The sequence below is a fragment of the Sprattus sprattus genome, assembly GCF_963457725.1.
Source record: "Sprattus sprattus genome assembly, chromosome: 3".
NCBI classification, from domain to species: domain Eukaryota; kingdom Metazoa; phylum Chordata; class Actinopteri; order Clupeiformes; family Clupeidae; genus Sprattus; species Sprattus sprattus.
Window position 1 is genome coordinate 40,672,895 of NC_137922.1, and position 21,427 is coordinate 40,694,321.

General features: G+C 43.9%; 2 protein-coding genes across 2 annotated transcripts; both read left to right on the plus strand.

The window, feature by feature from the left end:
* The first annotated feature begins 386 nt into the window (after positions 1–386).
* Positions 387–9,791, plus strand: LOC308362493 (ATP-dependent RNA helicase DHX8-like). The gene is made up of 22 exons (XM_080835176.1): positions 387–547; positions 1,078–1,163; positions 1,247–1,319; positions 1,447–1,526; positions 1,696–1,802; positions 1,950–2,456; positions 2,616–2,760; positions 3,068–3,262; positions 3,507–3,594; positions 3,687–3,784; positions 4,126–4,273; positions 4,707–4,888; positions 5,254–5,634; positions 5,739–5,949; positions 6,313–6,494; positions 6,594–6,734; positions 7,005–7,160; positions 7,410–7,547; positions 7,670–7,798; positions 7,938–8,134; positions 8,246–8,425; positions 9,016–9,791. The coding sequence occupies exons 1-22, from the start codon at positions 439–441 to the stop codon at positions 9,233–9,235; spliced, it is 3,753 nt and encodes a 1,250-aa protein (XP_080691302.1). The 5' UTR covers positions 387–438; the 3' UTR covers positions 9,236–9,791.
* Positions 9,792–9,933: 142 nt separating this feature from the next.
* LOC308362494 (ATP-dependent RNA helicase DHX8-like) lies at positions 9,934–20,594 on the plus strand. The gene is made up of 23 exons (XM_080835177.1): positions 9,934–10,047; positions 11,714–11,799; positions 11,885–11,957; positions 12,086–12,171; positions 12,343–12,440; positions 12,574–12,870; positions 13,031–13,175; positions 13,269–13,469; positions 13,695–13,782; positions 13,886–13,983; positions 14,186–14,333; positions 15,097–15,281; positions 15,641–15,835; positions 16,108–16,293; positions 16,444–16,654; positions 17,026–17,207; positions 17,347–17,487; positions 17,599–17,754; positions 18,246–18,383; positions 18,637–18,765; positions 18,914–19,110; positions 19,334–19,513; positions 19,906–20,594. The coding sequence occupies exons 1-23, from the start codon at positions 9,936–9,938 to the stop codon at positions 20,123–20,125; spliced, it is 3,552 nt and encodes a 1,183-aa protein (XP_080691303.1). The 5' UTR covers positions 9,934–9,935; the 3' UTR covers positions 20,126–20,594.
* The last annotated feature ends 833 nt before the right edge of the window (positions 20,595–21,427 follow it).

Sequence of the window (21,427 nt, forward strand, 5' to 3'; positions counted from 1 at the left end):
TTGGAACTCATTTGCGGCAAGGATTGACACCATTGCACTGTTGTGCACTGTTTGAACTGTTGTTATTAGTTAAGATTTAGAACTTATCGTTATTTCAATAAATGTAACAATTTTAAGCTTGGCCCACCATTTAATTGGAGCAATGAGGGACAGGTGGGGCTTGGAAGGGACCCCTTGTTCAAAGTGGAGAATGATAGAAAAAGTTTGAGAACCACTGGTTTAATCTAACTTTATTCGGTCCTGTGAGTAGCCTACTTGGTCTACCGTAAATAATAAAAGCACGCCATCTTGAGGTCGTACAAAATAATTACCACGGCCGTTGGATCATTTCCGCTTCCTTCATAACAGGAAATAAAGTCATATTGCTGCGCGGTGCAGTGGACGAATGTGGTCCTGGCGAGCTACTACCGTTACTGAGTGAAAAAAAACTTCGTGAAAATGGAGGAACTTGGAGAAGATGAGCTTAAAAAGCTCGAATACTTGTCTTTGGTTTCTAAAGTTTGCACAGAACTCGATAACCATCTGGGAATAAGCGATAAAGATCTAGGTATGTTTGATAGTTACTAAGTTAGCTGCTGATAGCTACGCAGCACATTTCGTTTACTAGCTAGCAAGCTAATAAACAGCTAACTTTCCCTGGCTAACGTTACTTGACTTGCGTGCCTATTAGTTATCTTTTTACACTTGGACTTGCTTTGTATTGAGAACAACTTTGTGTGGCTTTAATAAAAGTGGTCATTCTAACTGTCCATGTCTGAGTATTTAAGTGTCTTACCCTACGTTGTTTATATCGCCTTTGTTTAGTTCGTGGCTTTTTTTTAGGGTGATAACGAATTAGCAATACAATACAACTTTAGATGTGAACTCCATTTGACCCAAAAACACAATCAACGTCTGTAAATTATCTCAATATCAATGAATTACTATCATGGGCTCTAACGTTTATAACCGCAGAGATTAGCCAGGCTAGAAAGTTACTATCGTGGCTAATTCAGCGTTGCCTTTTATTGATAATGACGCCGACAGCTTATCTGTCAAATTGTCAGTTTGCCTTACAGTCTTTTTTTCTATTCTCAGCGGAGTTTGTCATCAGTTTAGCGGAGAAAAACCCGACGTTTGATGCCTTCAAATCAGTCCTTTTGAAGAATGGCGCTGAATTCACGGTACGTGTCCTTTGACTTGTATCCATTCATACCAAATGTGTCGTGTTGGTTGTTAGCTAAGATGTAAACTTCACTTTGCTTAGGACTCTCTCATTGGGAATTTACTTCGTCTCATCCAAACGATGCGGCCACCATCAAAAACTTCACCGAGTAAAGGTACTTTTTTTTTTAATAATAATATGATGTGTAAGCTCACATTGTGTGACAGATAAACTGTCGCGTAATCATTCTGATCGTCCTACCCTACCATTGTAGCTTAACGAACCCTTGTTTACACTCTCAGAACCAGTTGTTAAACCGAGGTCAGAAAAGGAGAAGCTGCGAGAGCTGTTCCCCGGTTTGTGCCGACCTGACAACCCTCCTGTGAGTTGACACACTACTTTTGCACTGAATAATGCCATTCGGTAATGCTGTGACATTTTGAAACCCTTTATTTCAGAACACAGTCAAATAATTTCTGCATCTGCATTCTGCATCTACATTGGAATAGACCGTTTTATTCTGATTTTAATATTTCCATATTATCTAACAGAAAGTGCTGGATGAAGATGACATGAAGATAGCTGCTGATGCCATGAAAGAGCTGGAGATGTTCATGCCAAGTGGCCCCGGACCAGACTTAAAAAGCAGCAAGAAAAAGTATGAAAGCATTTTCTGTATATCACATCGAGCTTAATATTTTGAAAGCATGCCCACTGTTTGGTTATTTGGGTCTTATCCTTCTAGCCTGTGTATTCATTTTTTTGCTATTCAGGTAATGTATTTAATTTTTGTTCTTCTCACAAGGTCCGACACAGGAACCAGCAAGAGGAGGAGGAGCAGGAGCCGAAGTAAAGACAGAGATCGGCATAGGGACCGAGATCGGGAAAGGGACCGGGACAGAGATCGGGATAGGGGTCGGGACCGAGACAGAGATCGGGATGGGGGAAGAGACAGAGATAGAGACAGGGACAGAGATCGGGATCGGGATGGGGGTAGGGATAGGGATAGGGAAAGAGACAGAGATCGGGGTGGGGGGAGGGATAGAGACAGAGATCGGGACCGAAGGCGTTATAATCGCTCCCGATCCAGGTCTCAGTCACGGGACACGGATAGGGAGCGCAAACAAGAGAGACCCAGGGTAAAGGAAAGCCGATTCCGCTCCAAGAGTCGCTCCAGCAGCCCACAGAAGGACTGGAAGGACAAACACGTGGACAGGCCTCCTCCAGAAGAGCCCTCCGTGGGAGACATCTATAGCGGCAAAGTCACCAGCATCATGCAGTTTGGTTGCTTTGTGCAGCTCGAAGGACTGAGGTTAGTTGTATAATTGCGCTCAGTGGCATGGTGCAGTTTTTTTAAATTATGCATGGGCACTCATTCTCACTTCTTATTTAGGCTTTGGGATGAGCAGATGTGTTTTCTTCCTATGCTAAAAGATTCAGAGAATCTTACTGTGTGTGTTCTTGTGCACAGGAAACGCTGGGAGGGCTTGGTTCACATCTCTGAGCTCCGTCGAGAGGGCCGAGTGGCCAATGTGGCAGATGTAGTTAGCAAAGGTCAGAGGGTGAAGATCAAGGTGCTCTCCTTCACTGGCTCAAAGACCAGTCTCAGCATGAAGGTAAGTGAAGAGGAAGGAACTTTGATAAAATGCCACACCCAGCCAGTTCAGTCTTGACATGACATTCACACATAAAGGTACACTCAGAAAGTGCTCATGGTATTTCCTAATTGGATCCAAAGAAAGATGCCAATAAACCTTCCAGAAAGCACAGATACCATTTCTTTTATATATATATATTTTTTAGACCTTTTGTCTTCAAAGTTATTGAACATACAGGGAAAGTTCAAGTCCTCTTAGCTTGTCTATCAAAACAGGGTTATTTAACATGAATATATTTGATTTGTTGTTGTTGTTTTTCTTCTAGGATGTAGACCAGGACACCGGAGAGGACCTTAACCCCAACCGACGCAGAAATGCTGAACCTGAGGAGACAGCTATGAGGAACCCTGACCGACCCGTCAACCTCAACCTGGGCCATGTACCTGAGCAGGAGGACGATACCCTGGAGCGCAAGAGGCTAACCAAAATATCAGACCCTGAGAAGTGGGAAATCAAACAGGTAATCATATCTACAACCAGTTTCTTTTTCTTTTTTTAGTTGTTCCAAAGACTCTATCTTAAGGATTTGATTGAATTTGAGGACTGAAGGAGAATTGTCAGGATCAATTTTAGAACATGTTTGTTTCATTACCACTGGGTGGCACCAGTGCCCCATGCTCAATCTGTTCTCCCAGAATGTTCACTGTCCACACAACTTTTTGCGCCTTGGCTTAATATGGTTTCATCATTATCACTCCCCTCAGATGATTGCTGCCAATGTATTGTCCAAAGAGGAGTTTCCTGACTTCGACGAGGAAACTGGTATCCTTCCTAAAGTAGACGACGAAGAAGGTATGTGCTGTTTGTTTATGATTATACTGTGTTACTCATTACCGCATTAGACTGAAGTATGTGAAGTTGTGTGTTCTTCTTTGCCCTTTTAGATGAGGATCTGGAAATTGAGCTTGTTGAAGAGGAGCCACCCTTCCTGAGGGGACACACCAAACAAAGCATGGATATGAGCCCTGTCAAAATAGTCAAGGTGTGGAATCCCATTCTCTGGCCATACACACTTTCACACAGGGTTCATTTGTGGGAAATCAGGCCTTTTATTTCACACGTGAAATCTGGGTTTTGGGGTCATAAAGCTCGCATCCTTGCGCACAGTGGCACGCTGCAATAATGAAGCTATGTGGGGCGCTGTGTTGACATTGACCATTGGGGCACGTAATGTCCAATCCGTCAGGCGACATTTGTCATCAGATTATTTATCGTCTCAAAATCAGTCAGTTGGCATAGAGTATGGAAATTAAGCTGGTCCCTGATGTGTCTGAATTTGAATTCTTCAAAAGAGTAACACACTTTCATGCCTGTCTGCTCCAGAACCCGGACGGCTCTCTGTCCCAGGCCGCCATGATGCAGAGCGCTCTAGCCAAGGAGAGGAGGGAGGTGAAGCAGGCCGCACGTGAGGCAGAGATGGACTCCATCCCCATGGGCCTCAACAAGCACTGGGTGGACCCCCTGCCTGATGGTAAGAGCCTTGTCCACACAGAACCGTAGTTCAAAGCCTTAGCCAGTGCTTTAGCCTGTTGAAATTCTGAGAATTTAACAATATGATTTAATCTTCCTCGGGCAGCATCTAATAATGTATTACTGTACATGAAGCATTAGTTCACATCATAGCCAACTGGTCCCATAAGAATTGATCAGCAGGGCATTTTAAAGCACCAGACATCCTTTCGTCTGCTTGAAACGGCTCCTTATGCGAGTCCCAGGGCCTCTGATAACCATCTGGCTTTCTGAAGCTCTCTCTGGTCCTACTGTCCTGAGGGGCTCTGTCCCTGTCGTTGTGTGAGTCATCGTCCAGAGCAGGCAGTTTATCATAATTGCTAATCTTCTAACAAAACACACTTCCCTTTCCCACCCCCTCTTTCTCTCTCTCTCTCGCTCTCGCTCTCTTTCAGTTGATGGCAGGCAGATCGCAGCCAACATGAGGGGAATTGGAATGATGCCCAACGACATCCCTGAGTGGAAGAAGCACGCCTTTGGAGGAAACAAGGCCTCCTACGGGAAAAAGACTGCCATGTCCATCGTGGAGCAGAGGGAGAGTCTGCCCATCTACAAGCTCAAGGAGCAGCTCATTCAGGTTTGTCAAACTAGACAAACAGACCATGTCTCCTGTCTTGGCCATTACATTATATGAAATACTTTTTTTTATCCTTAGGGGTTTCAAACACCACACACAGTGCACACCATCCATAATGGATTAGACTTTGGACCATTTTTGCTTGTATGTTCTATTACAGTTGCAATCTGCAGATCATAAAATCCATTTGCTTTCTAAATTAATAAATCGATATCTAAACGTCCACTGAACCATGCTATAATAAAATAAATTCTACTCTGAAATCTGCTAACTTAACTATAGGCTACTATAGAAATCTTTCTGTAGTAAGACTGTAAACTGTTTATAGCGTCTATCCATATTTTTTTTGCCTTGTCCTTTTCCAGGCTGTCCATGATAACCAGATCCTGATTGTGATCGGTGAGACGGGCTCTGGAAAGACCACTCAGATCACACAGTACCTGGCTGAGGCGGGCTACACCACCAGGGGGAAGATCGGCTGCACCCAACCCAGAAGAGTGGCTGCCATGTCTGTGGCCAAGAGGGTGTCTGAGGAGTATGGTTGCTGTCTGGGACAAGAGGTCGGCTACACCATCCGTTTTGAAGACTGCACCAGTCCAGAGACGGTCATCAAGTACATGACGGATGGTATGCTGCTTCGAGAATGTCTCATTGATCCAGACCTTGGCCAATATGCCATCATCATGTTGGACGAGGCCCACGAGAGGACCATCCACACAGATGTTCTCTTCGGCCTACTCAAAAAGGTACATACCTCAGGGTTCACTTTCATGTCCAGTGGAAATCTAAACATTACATAGCTGTAGTGGTCATTTTTGCTTGACAAGCGTTTCCTGCCTTTCTCCACCAGACTGTTCAGAAACGCACAGATATGAAGCTGATCGTCACGTCTGCAACGCTGGACGCCGTCAAGTTCTCCCAGTATTTCTACGAGGCGCCCATCTTCACCATTCCCGGTCGAACATACCCAGTAGAGGTGCTCTACACCAAAGAGCCGGAGACGGACTACCTGGACGCCAGTCTGATCACTGTCATGCAGATCCACCTTACTGAGCCCCCAGGTATGGCATCCTCTCTTAGCAATCTTCGATTGTTAATGGGAAAGGTTAAGTGTTGTAGTTCCACCAAAATGATTGCGCATTTCCTTGGCAATGAACAGGCTTTAAAGTCTTCCTTTCATGATCAAGTTGCTCTTCATCAAATATATCAAGAGCTCTATTTTGGCAACAGTAACAAAGCACTGAGGCCTAACCAGTTTGAGTCAAACAAAGCCACAGTTGTGCTCTTTAAGCATCTTTGAGTACCTAGAAAAAATTTAAGTATTATTATTATTATTATTATTATTATTATTATTATTATTATTATTGTTCATTACTGGAGCCAGCACAGAGCCCCAGACAGACATCTTGCCCTCTCTCCTGCAGGTGACGTCTTGGTTTTCCTGACGGGTCAAGAGGAGATCGACACGGCTTGTGAGATTCTGTACGAGCGCATGAAGTCCCTCGGGCCAGATGTTCCTGAGCTCATTATCCTCCCTGTGTACTCTGCTCTGCCCAGCGAGATGCAGACCAGGATCTTCGATCCAGCACCCCCTGGAAGCAGAAAGGTGAGTGGCCATTTCTTCTCCCCTGTCTAATTCCTTGGCCCTGTAAGCTTGTTTGTGCTGTAAATGCCATGGTTGACTTGCCTGTTCTCTTTCCCATAGGTTGTCATTGCCACCAACATTGCAGAGACATCCCTGACCATCGATGGAATCTACTATGTGGTGGACCCTGGTTTTGTGAAGCAGAAAGTGTACAATTCTAAGACTGGTATTGACCAGTTGGTGGTAACTCCAATCTCTCAGGTAAGACTGGTACATTGATGAAAGTCTTTCAACTCTGTAGTCTGGACATTTCACTTTTTAAATTACTTTTAGTCATATTTTATAACTTGCCAGCCGTATCATCTCATAGAGCCCTAACGTAAATGTTGCTTGTTTACATATGACTTCAGTAGAACCTAAAGCAATGCACACATCAGTGGCAAATATTCACATTTGGGAATGAAAATCACATAATAGTGCACCCTAGTGGCCAGGTCCTTCATGTGGCCATGTTTGACCTTTGAACCACAGGCCCAGGCTAAGCAGCGTGCAGGCAGAGCCGGCAGAACTGGCCCAGGGAAAACCTACAGGCTGTATACAGAGAGAGCTTACAGAGACGAGATGCTCACCACCAACGTGCCCGAGATCCAGAGAACCAACTTGGCCAGTACTGTGCTCTCACTTAAGGTACTCCTTTTTACACAAGTTATGCTGCTAGGTTTTTTGTTAGTGCATTGTGTCACCTCTTGGTATGAAATGCACCATATAAAAAAATGACTTATTGATTTGATTGTTGTTGTGAATTATATTTCAGTTAATAATCTAAAAGCCATATTGATCTGTGATCATGAGATCAACAAGATTAACTTTATGAATGAAATGTCTCTGTTACTCTATCTTAGAAACCCAGTACTGATTCTTCCTTTTTCTGTTCAGGCTATGGGCATCAATGACCTGCTGTCCTTTGACTTCATGGACGCCCCTCCCATGGAGACCCTTATTACAGCCATGGAGCAACTCTATACTCTGGGAGCGCTGGATGACGAGGGACTGCTCACACGCCTTGGTCGCAGGGTAGGACATATCTTTTGTTTGGCTGATTCTCTATAACCTGTAGATTATTTGTGAAACAAAGTGTGAATTCTCAGCATCACTCATATGGATCTCTCCACGTCTTCTCGCTCTCTCTTTCTCAGATGGCAGAGTTTCCCTTGGAGCCCATGCTGTGTAAGATGTTGATCATGTCGGTGCACCTGGGCTGCAGTGAGGAGATGTTGACCATTGTGTCCATGCTGTCTGTGCAGAACGTCTTCTACAGGCCAAAGGTTTGCATAGTTTTTTGTGTAAATTACGTGAAATCTGAAATTGGGCTTGACGACTGTCGGTCACCTACACTAGATTCTTTAGGCATATTACAGTGTGAAGTTAATTCCTCGATTTCTTTCTGGTATTGCTTCTCCCTAGGACAAGCAAGCTCTTGCTGACCAGAAGAAGGCCAAGTTCCATCAGGCTGAAGGAGACCATCTGACCTTACTGGCTGTCTACAACTCCTGGAAGAACAACAAATTCTCCAACCCCTGGTGCTACGAGAACTTCATCCAGGCACGGTCCCTGCGCCGAGCTCAGGATATCCGCAAACAGATGCTGGGCATCATGGACCGGTAAGAAGTTCTAGGTTTGCACCACTATGAGGAGTCTTGAAGGTTTGAGTGCATCATGACATGGATGTGGAATTAGCTTCTCATTCTCCAAGCTTTGCTTATCTCCAACAGACATAAGTTAGACGTGGTGACCTGTGGAAAGGCCACGGTGCGTGTGCAGAAAGCCATATGCAGTGGTTTCTTCCGTAACGCTGCCAAGAAAGACCCGCAGGAGGGCTACAGAACCCTCATCGACCAGCAGGTCGTCTACATCCACCCCTCCAGTGCCCTGTTCAACCGACAGCCAGAGTGGTGAGTTGACAGACTCAGAGGGAGTCCTGGGGCCCTATTTTGATGGTAGATGCCTGGGCGTGTTATGTTTTAAATTTCACTGATAAATTAAACTTTCCCACTGAGATGTGGATTTTTTACTTGTTTCTCTGACCGGGAACATTTGAATACACCAATCACAAACCGTGACTGGCAGGAGCAAACCTCTGTTAGGGGTTAATGCGATCAATCAATCCTCTAAGTTGAATGGAAACCTATACCTAGCAGGCTTTAAAAAAAAAGAAGAGGTTGGGCCTGATTTCAACATCAACATGGCTCGCTACCTCCAATATCATCTTCTCACTCATTAACTACGTAGCCTGAGTGTATGTAAACAGACAGCTTGTTCAGGGTAATGGGGTATGATAACCACTTTTGTGGGCTATTCCCTGGCCTGAATACCTTTTTTATTGAATGGTCTGTGAGGATGTCTTGCATCTTTTTTTTACAGTTATCAATGTGCTAAATCTTTACGGTAATAGTTGGGTTTTGTCACTTTCCCGTGTTGGTTTACTCCGAATATACTATAACTGTGCTCTCATTCATGATCTGATGTTTCCCTCCTCCACTAGGGTGGTGTACCACGAGCTGGTGTTGACAACAAAAGAATACATGCGAGAGGTGACCACAATTGACCCGCGCTGGCTGGTGGAGTTTTCTCCAGCTTTCTTCAAAGTGTCCGACCCCACACGCCTCAGCAAGCAGAAGAAGCAGCAGCGTCTGGAGCCGCTCTACAATCGCTACGAAGAGCCCAACGCCTGGAGAATTTCCAGAGCTTTCCGCAGACGATAGTCTCTCACTTATTTTGCATGAGCTGACAGTTGTCCTGTTAATTTTAAGAGCACTCAAATATCACACAAACATTGTGTGAGAATGAAGTCCTCCTGTAAATAAATGTAAACTTTATTTTATGCTCACTTCAAGACATTTCTCAGATTGTTGTAGACTAGAAATGCTTCTTACCTTGGAACAATGTTTTTATCTAGAGCTTAATTGCTGTCAGTGCTTTTTGTAGATAATACAATGATAAAGGCCCCATACCTACCAGTTCACAAAAAGCTGATGAGCCATGAGGCCCAATAAAATGACAACTGTATAAAACACAGGCCAGCTTCTAAGTGTTGGTACTTGTTTCACTGTTTGGGTCGTTGTGTTCCTGTGCTTGCAACCTGTGAGACGGTAGTGCCCATAACATGCGAAGTCTGTGCAAGGTTTTCTTTTCTTTTTTAATTATGGACCATGTAGAAATATTGGTGTACTGTTATTTTCTCTGTTGAACAGGGTTAATGTGTTCAGGAATGTTGTGAACTTGGCCCCTTTCTATGTTTATTAAAATGGTGGCTCTTCAGATACTTTTGGAGTGTGTCCGTGATGAATTTGCTGCTGGGTGTTAGGGGAGGAAGGGATAGTAATTTCACGACAGTTTCACCCTGAGATACGCAGCAAGAAAGGTGATGTCTACACATGCGCGTTGAACTCCATAAAGAAACGAATGATGGCGGAAGGCAAGACAGTCGAGCTGCAAAGGCTCGAGTTCCTGTCTCTGGTGTCCAAAGTTTGCACAGAACTCGATAACCATTTAGGAATAAACGACAAAGACCTAGGTAAGCCGAAGTTGTCCCTGAAGTTGCACCATGAAGTAACAGTGTTGGCAATGCAGTCATTACTTTGCTAGCACAACAAACTGGACTAGCTAATGTTATCCTGCTTTTCTAAGACAAACAAAATAAACACTCTGCTTTTAGAGTAAGTAGCGTCAGAACAGAACCCTCTTTATTAGTATCTCTTTGTAAACTTTACGTTGGTTTTGCTGAAGTTTCGTTCGAATTTGTCCAAGTTTGCCTTCGGATAGCTGGAAGGCTATCTGTTCAGCTGTTTACCAGGTTAGCTATATGCTAACGTTGGATGTCCTGCAAAATGTATGTTGTTTAACGTTATTTGTAGGTCAGTATGGGTTAAGTTAAATTGAATTGAATCAATGTTGGCAACACATAACAAATCAGACTGTCGGCAGTCGAATATGCCATAGATATTGAGGCACACGTAAGTGTGTAGTGTAAACACAGGTGTTTGCTGTATGCTTGCTAGCTAGTTAGCTAGCTAGCAGTCTAGCTTCCCACTTGTGACTGGTTGTTAACGTTATTTTATGTGTAGATATAAGATCTTTGCCCAAAGGTTAAAAGTTAGCTTACCCCGCTTGCAGAGTTTACCAAATAAAGCATAATCCACATACACTTCTGTCTTAGGAAGCTAGGTGAATAGCCATATTATAGGCACCCAGTGCAACATTAGGGCATCAAAATGGAAATATTCTTTATGATATTGACATTTACACCATATTAGCACATTTGCATCATTATTTGACACTTTGGGCGTTAAAACAGCGCTTAAACTAGCCGCAAGAGCGTAGCCCTTTATTTATTGGTGCCACCAATAAATAAAGCAGGATTCCAGTCAATGGAAAAATGGCCTCTCCCCACCGGCGATTGTTGTTGTTTACGATTTTCTATCAGTTCTCACCACACAACGACGTCTCATCTTTGCTCCTTGAATGTCGATATGTAATGGTGTGGAGTTATTGAAACTTATACTACGTGTAAAAAAGACTAGAAATTGAATGCTTATTTTTCGAGTCTCAAGCCTATAAAGTTGCACTGGGTGCCTTTAACATGTATCACTTGTAAGTTATGAACTCTGATATTGAGGTTGTTTTAACCGTCCCTTCTAAAACGCTGGAGTTAATTTAGCCCTGTCGTTACTGCTTACCCTGATGACTAGCTGGCTGAATATTGTTAGACAGCGTGAAATCCTGACTAATAAGAGTCATTGGACTGTTCTCAATATCTTATTTTTATAGTAATTTGTAGAGGTTTAAGGTACATTAATAATTCAGCCTTTTAAATTAGGATATCACTCTAGCAGGAGGATTTAACCATATGGAAAAGGTCTGTAGAAGACATCAGGTGCTAACACACTGTTATTGTATAGACACTATAATAACAAAACTTATATACATTTGCCAGATGGGTTGTGATTAGGTCACACAATTATTCTTACTGAGAAAATGCCCAGTACACTTCGTAGATAGAGGCCAGCATATCTAATATTGCGTGCACCCCTTCAAATACCAAGTCATTTGACCAACCATTTGACCAACCACGGACATTTCAGAAGAGACTAAACCAAAGCTCCTTGCCATGGGCGATTTTTTTTTTTTTTTTTTTTTTAGTATATTGTTGACAGGCTGATTTTTGTTGTTTTTACTTTCAGCTGAGTTCATCATTAATTTGGCCGAAAAGCATCCGACGTTTGACTCTTTCAAGGCAGCTCTACTCAAAAATGGAGCCGACTTCACGGTAAGTCTTAAAGAAAATGAGAACCAGACCCGTAAAGCTGTTCTAAATATCACAATGTCACATTGCAATAATTCATGTTTTCCAGGACTCGCTCGTCACCAATTTGCTGCGCCTCATTCAGACAATGCATCCATCTGCCACTCCATCCACCAGTAAAGGTCAGTAATCCTTACTGGTAATCATCGAACACCATACCTCAGGAATGCTTGGGATACTAGTGAATACAACTTCCAGTTACATTTTTTGGTTTTGTTGATCCTTATATCCATTCTGCTTCTATCTTCAGGGCCCTCGGGAAAACCAAAAAGTGAAGAAGACAAACGTAGGGAGATGTTCCCTGGTCTCTGTATTCCAGACAATCCAGACGCATGGGTGAGACCCAACATTAATTTTCTTTCCCGCAGTCATTGCTCTTACACTGTATATTAATTAAAGTATTCCCACTACATTGATTAGGTATTGAAAATACAGCTTTAACAATAAAATATACTCTGACTTGAAAATGGAAGCCAGTAGTTCAGGATGTAATGTTTATCTGTGTAGACTAAGCCGGTTCCAGATGATGCAAAGGTGGCAGCTGATATCATGAAAGAGCTGGAGATGTTCATGCCCAGTGTTCAAGAAACAAAGGACACAGACAAGTAAGGATCCGTCTAACCTGTTTTCCAACTAATCATGTATTAAAAATATATAATGAGAAATATGAGAAATTGTTGTGTTACTCTTTCATGTTGAATCCAAACTTTTGAAAAAATGTCCTTGTCAACATTCAAGGTCAGAAAATGAAAGTGGTGCCCGAAAGAGGAGTCGCAGTCGAAGCAAAGAGCGGGACCAGAGAGGTCGCCAACGGTCCAGATCCCGTTCCAGGTCTCGCTCCCCAAAAAGAGACCGCAAGAGGGTGCGGAAGTCCCGCTGGGACATGGACAGCGACGCCTGGAAGGACAGGCACGACGACCGGCCTGTCCATGTGGACCGACCCCCCCCAGAGGAGCCGGTGGTTGGAGACATCTACAACGGCAAAATCAGCAGCATCATGCAGTTTGGATGCTTTGTGCAGCTGGAGGGACTGAGGTAAGTTTAATAACTAGAAGCTTCTGCTCCTTGATGTTTATACCACGTTTTTTTTCACCATGTTGATGTTTCTCATGTTGAGAAATGAGAGTGTACTTTGTGTTTGTGTGTGTCTGTGGGTATACCATGTGAAAGCTCCTATTTCATAATATCTCGGCAGAAAACGTTGGGAAGGCTTGGTGCACGTCTCAGAGCTACGAAAAGAAGGGAGGGTGGCCAATGTGGCAGATGTGGTCAGCAAAGGTCAAAAGGTCAAAATCAAGGTGTTGTCCTTCACTGGAACCAAAACCAGCCTCAGTATGAAGGTAAGTCAATGGGAAAACACTTTTTTGGTCCAATTGTGTTGCTTAAATTAATCAACCTTATTGCATGAATTACAATACTTCCTTTGTCTATAGGACGTGGACCAAGAAACAGGTGAGGACTTGAACCCAAACCGGAGGAAGAATCTTTTAGGAGAGGGCACAGAGGAGTCCATGAGGAACCCAGACCGACCCGTGGACCTGAACCTGAACCAGGTTCCCGATTTGGAGGACGACACTGTGGAAAAGAAGAGGCTAACCAAGATAACTGACCTGGAGAAGTGGGAGATCAAACAGGTACTCTATTAGCTGCTATTGGATCCTCCTCCACTAGGTGGCAGCATTAGTGTGCTGAGTGTTGAGGTGTTGTGTGCCTGAGAGTTTGGAGATGTGGTCTACATAAGAAAATAAAAAAAACTTGCCTCTGAAATTTTGTATAGTATATTTCTTGATTTTCCTTTCTGGCAATGGACTGTTAAATACTGATTTTGTTTGTCTGTTTGTTTTTGTTTTTTTAAATAGATGATTGCCGCTAATGTTTTATCGAAAGAGGATTACCCTGAGTTTGATGAAGAAACTGGCATCCTACCAAGGATAGATGATGAAGAAGGTATCTTTTGTTAAAAACATATTTATTCAATGCTCATTCATGTCATTTATGATTAGCACTATGGGGCGAGGCATTTCATTATAATTGCTGTGTCCTCCCTCAGATGAGAATTTGGATGTGGAGCTGGTTGAAGAAGAGCCCCCCTTCCTCAGGGGACGCACCGGGCAAACCATGAACCTGAGTCCTGTCAAAATCGTCAAGGTCTGCTGCCACAGTGTCTCTCCTTGCCTTATCCCCTACCCCCCTTTCCTCGTTCAATTATCCTGCAGTGTACTCTAATCCATATTGCCTTCTCAGACATTGTGGGTGATCTTAAAATGAAAACTGTTCCAGTATTAATCCAGATGTGGCTCTCTGTGATAACTAATGACTCGTCTTTTCTCTGCCTTCCTGTCTGCTCCAGAACCCGGACGGCTCTCTGTCCCAGGCCGCCATGATGCAGAGCGCTCTGTCCAAGGAGCGGAGGGAGATGAAGCAGGCCGCACGTGAGCAAGAGATGGACTGCATCCCTACGGGCCTCAACAAGAACTGGATCGACCCCCTGCCTGATAGTAAGTGTCTCGTCCTCCTGACTGGATGCCGGATCAATATGACCCACACCGCCTCGTCAGCACACGCCAGCCATTTGGAGTCCTAAATGAAGGGACATAACGATACTGTTAATTGTATTATTACCACAGATGCAACAGCCTCTCGAGTTAAGGAGCACTTGATAGATGAATAACAATCAATAGTGTAAATGGGATACCGGCTGCCAGGCTCCAACCCCCAGATGTTAAAATTGAACAGCGCCATATAGGCGAAAGGATGACATTTAGCAAAGCGTCGTTGTCAGCCCTGCAAAGAATAATGTCCAGTGTTTAGAGAGATGGCCGTCAATCTTCATTTAAGGGGGCTAGTGCTGAGTCAGGCCCAGGCACGCTGAAGCATCCAGAAGACACGCCACTCCCCTCCCATCATGGCTCCTCAATCACCCCACACTTGAGAGCGAGTGCCAGACATCCTCTCCGCTTGTCTTGAGAAAAGGAGAGATTTTTCTTTACTGGCTTCCTTCGCAACTGTGAACCCTCAGGGCCTCTGATGACCATCTCATTTCCTTCAGCCCTGGTGCCCTGGTACACACCACCCACACACACATACGTACATACACACACAAATTTGCCCTGAGGTGATAGGGCCACTGTCCCTGCATGTGAGTCAGCATCCGGTGGGGCAAGTAGGGGATAGGGTGGGTAGGGGTGAGGCTGGGGGGGGGGGGGTGTTTATCATAATTGCCAATCTCGAAACAAACACACTTCCTCTTTTCTCTCCAAGTCGAGGGCAGGCAGATCGCCCAGAACATGCGGGGCATTGGCATCATGCCTGACATCGACGTGCCAGAGTGGAAGCGCTACGCCTTTGGCGGCAACACCATGTCGTACGGGAAGAAGACCGCGCTGACCATCCTGGAGCAGAGAGAGAGCTTGCCCATCTACAAGCTGAAGGAGCAGCTGCTTCAGGTGCACACCACGACTGCTCGGGCATCTTCATTGATGTGTTGCCCATGTTGTGATCAGCCAGGTTTCATTTTACCAAACAGCATTGACTGACACACTGTTTTTAGGAAGGTGTGGCGGAGTGTCAAGTTTCATTTATTATGACCAGTTATGAGTGAATTCTCATTGTGCATAGCTCACAGAATGTCTGAACCATTGGAAAATGTTGGCCACCTTGTCAGACCATTTTGTCAGACAACATAATCAGAAACGCAGAGAAAAAATGTGCACATTCAGCATTTCCGCCTACTTGGATAATTGTTTTTGTCTCTGAAAATACAGAGGAAGATCTATAATTTGTCCTGTTTTGTTCTGTTTTCCAGGCTATCAATGATAACCAGATCCTGATTGTGATTGGTGAAACGGGCTCTGGGAAGACCACTCAGATGACACAATACCTGGCTGAGGCGGGCTACACCACCAGGGGGAAGATCGGCTGCACCCAACCCAGAAGAGTGGCTGCCATGTCTGTGGCCAAGAGGGTGTCTGAGGAGTACGGTTGCTGTCTGGGACAAGAGGTCGGCTTCACCATCCGTTTTAAAGACTGCACCAGTCTATATTCAATTATTATATTGTGTATTATATTATTATTATTGTGATTTATTTTGCAATTGCATGTATTTTATAAAGGGGAATCTCAGGAATGTCAGCAATTTAAACTTTCCTTTCAGAATATCTAAAGAAAAATGATATTTAAATATTAACATAGAGATTTACTACGTGACGATAGTGTTAGAAGAAAGATTTGATGCTAAATTAACGCTGCATGTGCCTATGCCAATCTGTGCAGGTGGGCTACACCATGCGTTTCGAAGACTGCACCAGCACGGAGACGGTCATCAAGTACATGACGGACGGCATGCTGCTCAGAGAGTTTCTCATCGATCCTAATCTCACGCAGTACTGCGTCATGATGCTGGACGAGGCCCACGAAAGGAACATCTACATCGACATTCTCTTCGGCCTGCTCAAAAAGGTTTGCAAGTCAGACAACAAGATGTCAATTCTTCAAAGTTTTTCCTATCCAGTGCTTGACTATAAAAAGTGCAATTCAGACAGGCTACTGTGGATCTCTCCTGTATTCGAGTCGCAATGCAGTCTAAATCTGCTACTCCTTTGTTTTCAGACTATAAAAACTCGCAAAGATTTGAAGCTGATCGTCACGTCCGCCACGCTGGACGCCGTCAAGTTCTCCCAGTATTTCTACGAGGCGCCCATCTTCACCATTCCCGGTCGAGCATATCCCGTGGAGGTGCTCTACTGTAAAGAGCCGGAGACAGACTACCTGGATGCCAGTCTGATCACGGTCATGCAGATCCACCTGACCGAGCCCCCAGGTAAAGCATCCCCTCCTAGACACCTTTGTAGTATTTAGTTTGGTATCACTTTAAATTAAGTATTTAAGTAATGCTATTTACATCTCATGTAAATACACATTATTACCTAGAACAAAACATTTAGTACCAAGTACTAAGTTCTAAATAGCAATGTATTAATCTCCTATGGAGGCCTGGCATTGTAGTTCTGGTGACATAAGTCTTTTCTCTGTGTATAGAAAGACTTTTCTCAGTGGTGTGTTTTGTTCCATTTTTATCATCATTCAAGACACTAAATAAACCTCCCCTCTCTCTCTCTCTCTCTCTCTCTCTCTCTCTCTCTCTCTCTCCATCCCTCTCTCTCTCCATCCGTCTCTCTCTCTCTCTTGCAGGTGACGTTCTGGTGTTCCTGACGGGTCAAGAGGAGATCGACACAGCCTGTGAGATTCTGTACGAGCGCATGAAGTCCCTCGGGCCAGATGTTCCTGAGCTCATTATCCTCCCTGTGTACTCTGCTCTGCCCAGCGAGATGCAGACCAGGATCTTCGATCCAGCACCCCCTGGAAGCAGAAAGGTGTCAAGTTTGTTTCTTTGTTTCTTTCTTTCTGTTTCATCTTCCTTTCCTCATTATCTCTCTGTCTGAAGGTGCCTCTTTTGTCTCCCGTATAGTTTTACTGTAGATTTTATTTTTTGGGGTTTCTTCATTTTTTTAGGTGGTCATTGCCACCAACATTGCAGAAACCTCCCTGACCATCGATGGGATCTACTACGTGGTGGACCCTGGCTTTGTGAAGCAGAACGTCTACAACTCCAAAACTGGCATCGACCAGCTGGTGGTGACACCCATCTCACAGGTACACAAGCCTGTCAATAAGCCTGTACTCAAATGGTTTCAAACTCAGACGTGTCACATTGGTTCACCTCTTCAAATGTTAAACCCCTTGCCGATGACCTTTGAACCACAGGCCCAGGCTAAGCAGCGTGCAGGCAGAGCCGGCAGAACTGGCCCAGGGAAATGTTACAGGCTGTACACAGAGAGAGCTTACAGAGACGAGATGCTCACCACCAACGTGCCCGAGATCCAGAGAACCGACTTGGCCAGCACTATGCTCTCACTTAAGGTACTCATCTAGCTAGCTCTTGTGTTCTCTGTTCAGGTTAAGAAACCCTGATGTTGTGTCTAACTTCACAGACTTCATCTTTGGTACTCCTTGGGCACATGTATATAAATCCCCATTAACAAGTGTAATGTCCAAGCATGATGGAGATGTCTGACCAGTCATTTTCTAGCTGCCAACAAAACCAGAATTGAACTTGATCACTTGATTACTCTGATCCTTGTGTGATGACCCTGACCCTCGTTTGTAAGGTTAAGCACCTGTTTGGGAGCTTTCAGGTGCAAATATATCCAGGGCAATAACAGATAATAATTAAAATGACTGGCTTCAAATCTATTTGTTTAAGTCTGCGTGTTTTGTCAGCCAAAACACAGCAATTGTTAGTCAACTAAGAGGCTGCCAATAGATTACTAGTCTTAGACAAATACTGTTGTTCGTATCCACTGTGATTCATGATACATATCAGTAATACACATCCGTTTCCCTTTGCTCAGGCTATGGGCATCAATGACCTTCTGTCGTTTGACTTCATGGACTCCCCTCCCATGGAGACGCTGGTGACGGCCATGGAGCAACTCTATACTCTGGGAGCCCTGGATGACGAGGGACTGCTCACACGCCTTGGTCGCAGGGTGAGATTAGGATAATGTTTGCTTGTGCGTGCAGATGTATTATTGTATACGTTAGTCACATTGAGAAGATAAACCAGTTCAAATGTAGGAATTTCCTAATAAATTTAGCTTGAACTTAAGCATAAATTGAAAGGAAACCTCACCTCAGACAATAACTTGGGTAGGACTGATTGGGGGTATTATGGGCAGATACATTATGCATTTTGCCCCTTTCTCTTTTTGCTCTCTTCGCTTTCTTGCCATATCTTCTCAGATGGCAGAATTCCCCCTCACCCCCATGCTGTGTAAGATGTTGATCATGTCGGTGCACCTGGGCTGCAGTGAGGAGATGTTGACCATTGTGTCCATGCTGTCTGTGCAAAACGTCTTCTACAGGCCAAAGGTTAGTTTTGGTTTTGTGGAAATTACGTGAAATATTCAGTAATTGGGCTAGACAACCGTCGGCCACCTACACTAGAGTCTTTAGGCATATAACAGTGTGAGGTTAATGTCTTCGATTACTTTCATTGTATGGTATTGTCTCGCCCTAGGACAAGCAAGCTCTTGCTGACCAGAAGAAGGCCAAGTTCCATCAGCCTGAGGGAGACCATCTGACCTTACTGTCTGTCTACAACTCCTGGAAGAACAACAAATTCTCCAATCCCTGGTGTTTCGAGAACTTCATCCAGGCACGATCCCTGCGCCGAGCTCAGGATATCCGCAAACAGATGCTGGGCATCATGGACCGGTAAGGAACTCTGGGATATCTTCCTCACCGTTGCTATGAAAAGCATTTTGAGAATGGAATCATCATGCAGTCATATCTCCATGGCACCAACCACTGCACATTTTAGAACAAATTAAACAATTAATTTAAACAAATAGCTTGTTCCGTGCTTGATCACATTGATTGATCATACTGAAGCATATCGGAAGCATGCTTATACGTAGCGTTTGTTTCTCCCTCATAGACATAAGTTGGATATGGTGACCTGTGGAAAGGCCACGGTGCGTGTGCAAAAAGCCATATGCAGTGGTTTCTTCCGTAACGCTGCCAAGAAGGACCCGCAGGAGGGCTACAGAACCCTCATCGACCAGAACGTGGTCTACCTCCACCCGGCCAGCTCCCTCTTCAACCGACAGCCAGAGTGGTGAGTACACCATCAAAGAGGAGACAGGAACACACCTGAAAGTGTTGTGTTGTTGTTTGTGTAATTTTGTTGTAAAAGTCTGAGAGATCAGAGGCTCTGTTGGTAATAACTTTCGGCTTGTCTAGACATGACCTACACATAACCTTTTTCAGGCAGTGTTCTTCAAAAGGTCCTGTTGATACCTTCTGCTGTCTCATTTCTTTAAGCCTTTGATTTAGTTAGAAATGTCCCTCCAGGAGAACGTCCTTGATCTCGCCTGCCTTACTGTTGGCACTGGTGGCCTTGTCTATCGACGTTTTAAACTGTCAGACCAGAATGTTGCAACATAATACAGAAAGAAGCGTTGTCTTCCTGTGTCACTGACTGAGTATTTCCCTGTTTCTCGTCATTAGGTTAGTGTACCACGAGCTGATATTGACCACAAAAGAATACATGCGAGAGGTGACCACAATTGACCCGCGCTGGCTGGTGGAGTTTGCCCCAGCTTTCTTCAAAGTGTCGGACCCCACACGCCTCAGCAAGCAGAAGAAAATGCAGCGTCTGGAGCCGCTCTACAATCGCTACGAAGAGCCCAACGCCTGGAGAATTTCCAGAGCTTTCCGCAGAAGATAGTCTCTTTCTCATGACACTACTCCAGCCACTACAGCTCTTGTTGTCTCGTCAAAGCGGAGGCATTCCTCTTGCTTCGCTCCTGATTCCTGACACTCTTCTTTGACACAGGACACATCTCCAACCTCGCTTTACATCCCAGTTGGCAATATCCACTTGCCTTACAGTAGTCATACATGTGAAATTAAAAATCGATTATTTTTTTCTTAATGCTATAATGCTGGTTTGTTTATAAATCGTGTTAAGCAGATATCAATTCAGATTACTCAACATATTATAGAGATTTCTGTACTGTGGGACTGTAATTAGCTTTAGGCAGAATCCAGGCCCATATTTGGTGACAAGAATGGGTAACGGAAGGAGGTACTCAATTCAATTATTTCCAATGTGGATGTCTCGTAATGGGACTGGATATCTCGAACAGATGTTGTGCATGTGCAACTGAATGTGCCTGTGTGTCTGAGGAAGGGAGAGCGAGAAAGAGAGAGAGGAGTAATATATTTATAGGTCATTAAAAACGTTTATACTGTGTCGACAGAACAGACAACAGGAAATAGTTTACTATTGTGTGTACTTTTTGCAATACATTGGCTAACCCCTAAAACAAAAGTTCCGTTCTCAAGTGTCATTAAAGTATTGTAGTATTGTCAAACACTAGACCTATATAGTCCATATCCATTAGTTTGTCTGGCACCAAGCTTAATGGATTTTGATTAAATGGTTTTATCAGTGGTTTTATCGGTAGCTTTTTAGGTTATGTCAGTGGCCACAGCGGAGAGGGAGATATGGGATTGTTTCCTCAAGCCTAACTGAATCCATCGAGCCCATAAAAATGTTTATGCTCACCTCGACAGAATATTTCATGGGAAATTAAGATTTATTTGCTGGGTCATAAACCTTGTATTTCTGTGTAGTACAACTAGTGTATACAGTTATCAGTGCTGATGAAATCTAACCCCTGGGGCTGGAATTAGCTGTCCTTTGCATGGGAGCTTGTGGTGTAAATTTTAAAAGAAATTGAGTTTGCTCCAGAGAATACAGAGCTAATAGTGCAGTTGGTCAAATCATTCATTATCTAGTAAGAAGGTATTATCTGGGCTCTTTTTCAAATATTTAGTTGGATTTGTTTGTCTGCCAGACATGGACATATTAATGTTCTATACATTTGAGAGTTATTTTATATTATGTTTTAGATTAACATCTTAATCTTATTTGAGATATCTGCTATTCTGAGTTTCAGATGTAGTAAGTGCACTATATATTGGAAGGGGATATATTTTATGAGAGTTTAAATGTTTTGTGTAT

Coding starts and splice junctions, on each gene's coding strand:
- LOC308362493 (XM_080835176.1), top strand. CDS start 439: ATGGAGGAACTTGGAGAAGATGAGCTTAAAAAGCTCGAATACTTGTCT. Junction 6,735..7,004: donor TGGTAACTCCAATCTCTCAG/GTAAGACTGGTA, acceptor TTTGAACCACAG/GCCCAGGCTAAGCAGCGTGC. Junction 7,799..7,937: donor ACGTCTTCTACAGGCCAAAG/GTTTGCATAGTT, acceptor GCTTCTCCCTAG/GACAAGCAAGCTCTTGCTGA.
- LOC308362494 (XM_080835177.1), top strand. CDS start 9,936: ATGATGGCGGAAGGCAAGACAGTCGAGCTGCAAAGGCTCGAGTTCCTG. Junction 12,172..12,342: donor CAGACAATCCAGACGCATGG/GTGAGACCCAAC, acceptor TTATCTGTGTAG/ACTAAGCCGGTTCCAGATGA. Junction 18,766..18,913: donor ACGTCTTCTACAGGCCAAAG/GTTAGTTTTGGT, acceptor GTCTCGCCCTAG/GACAAGCAAGCTCTTGCTGA.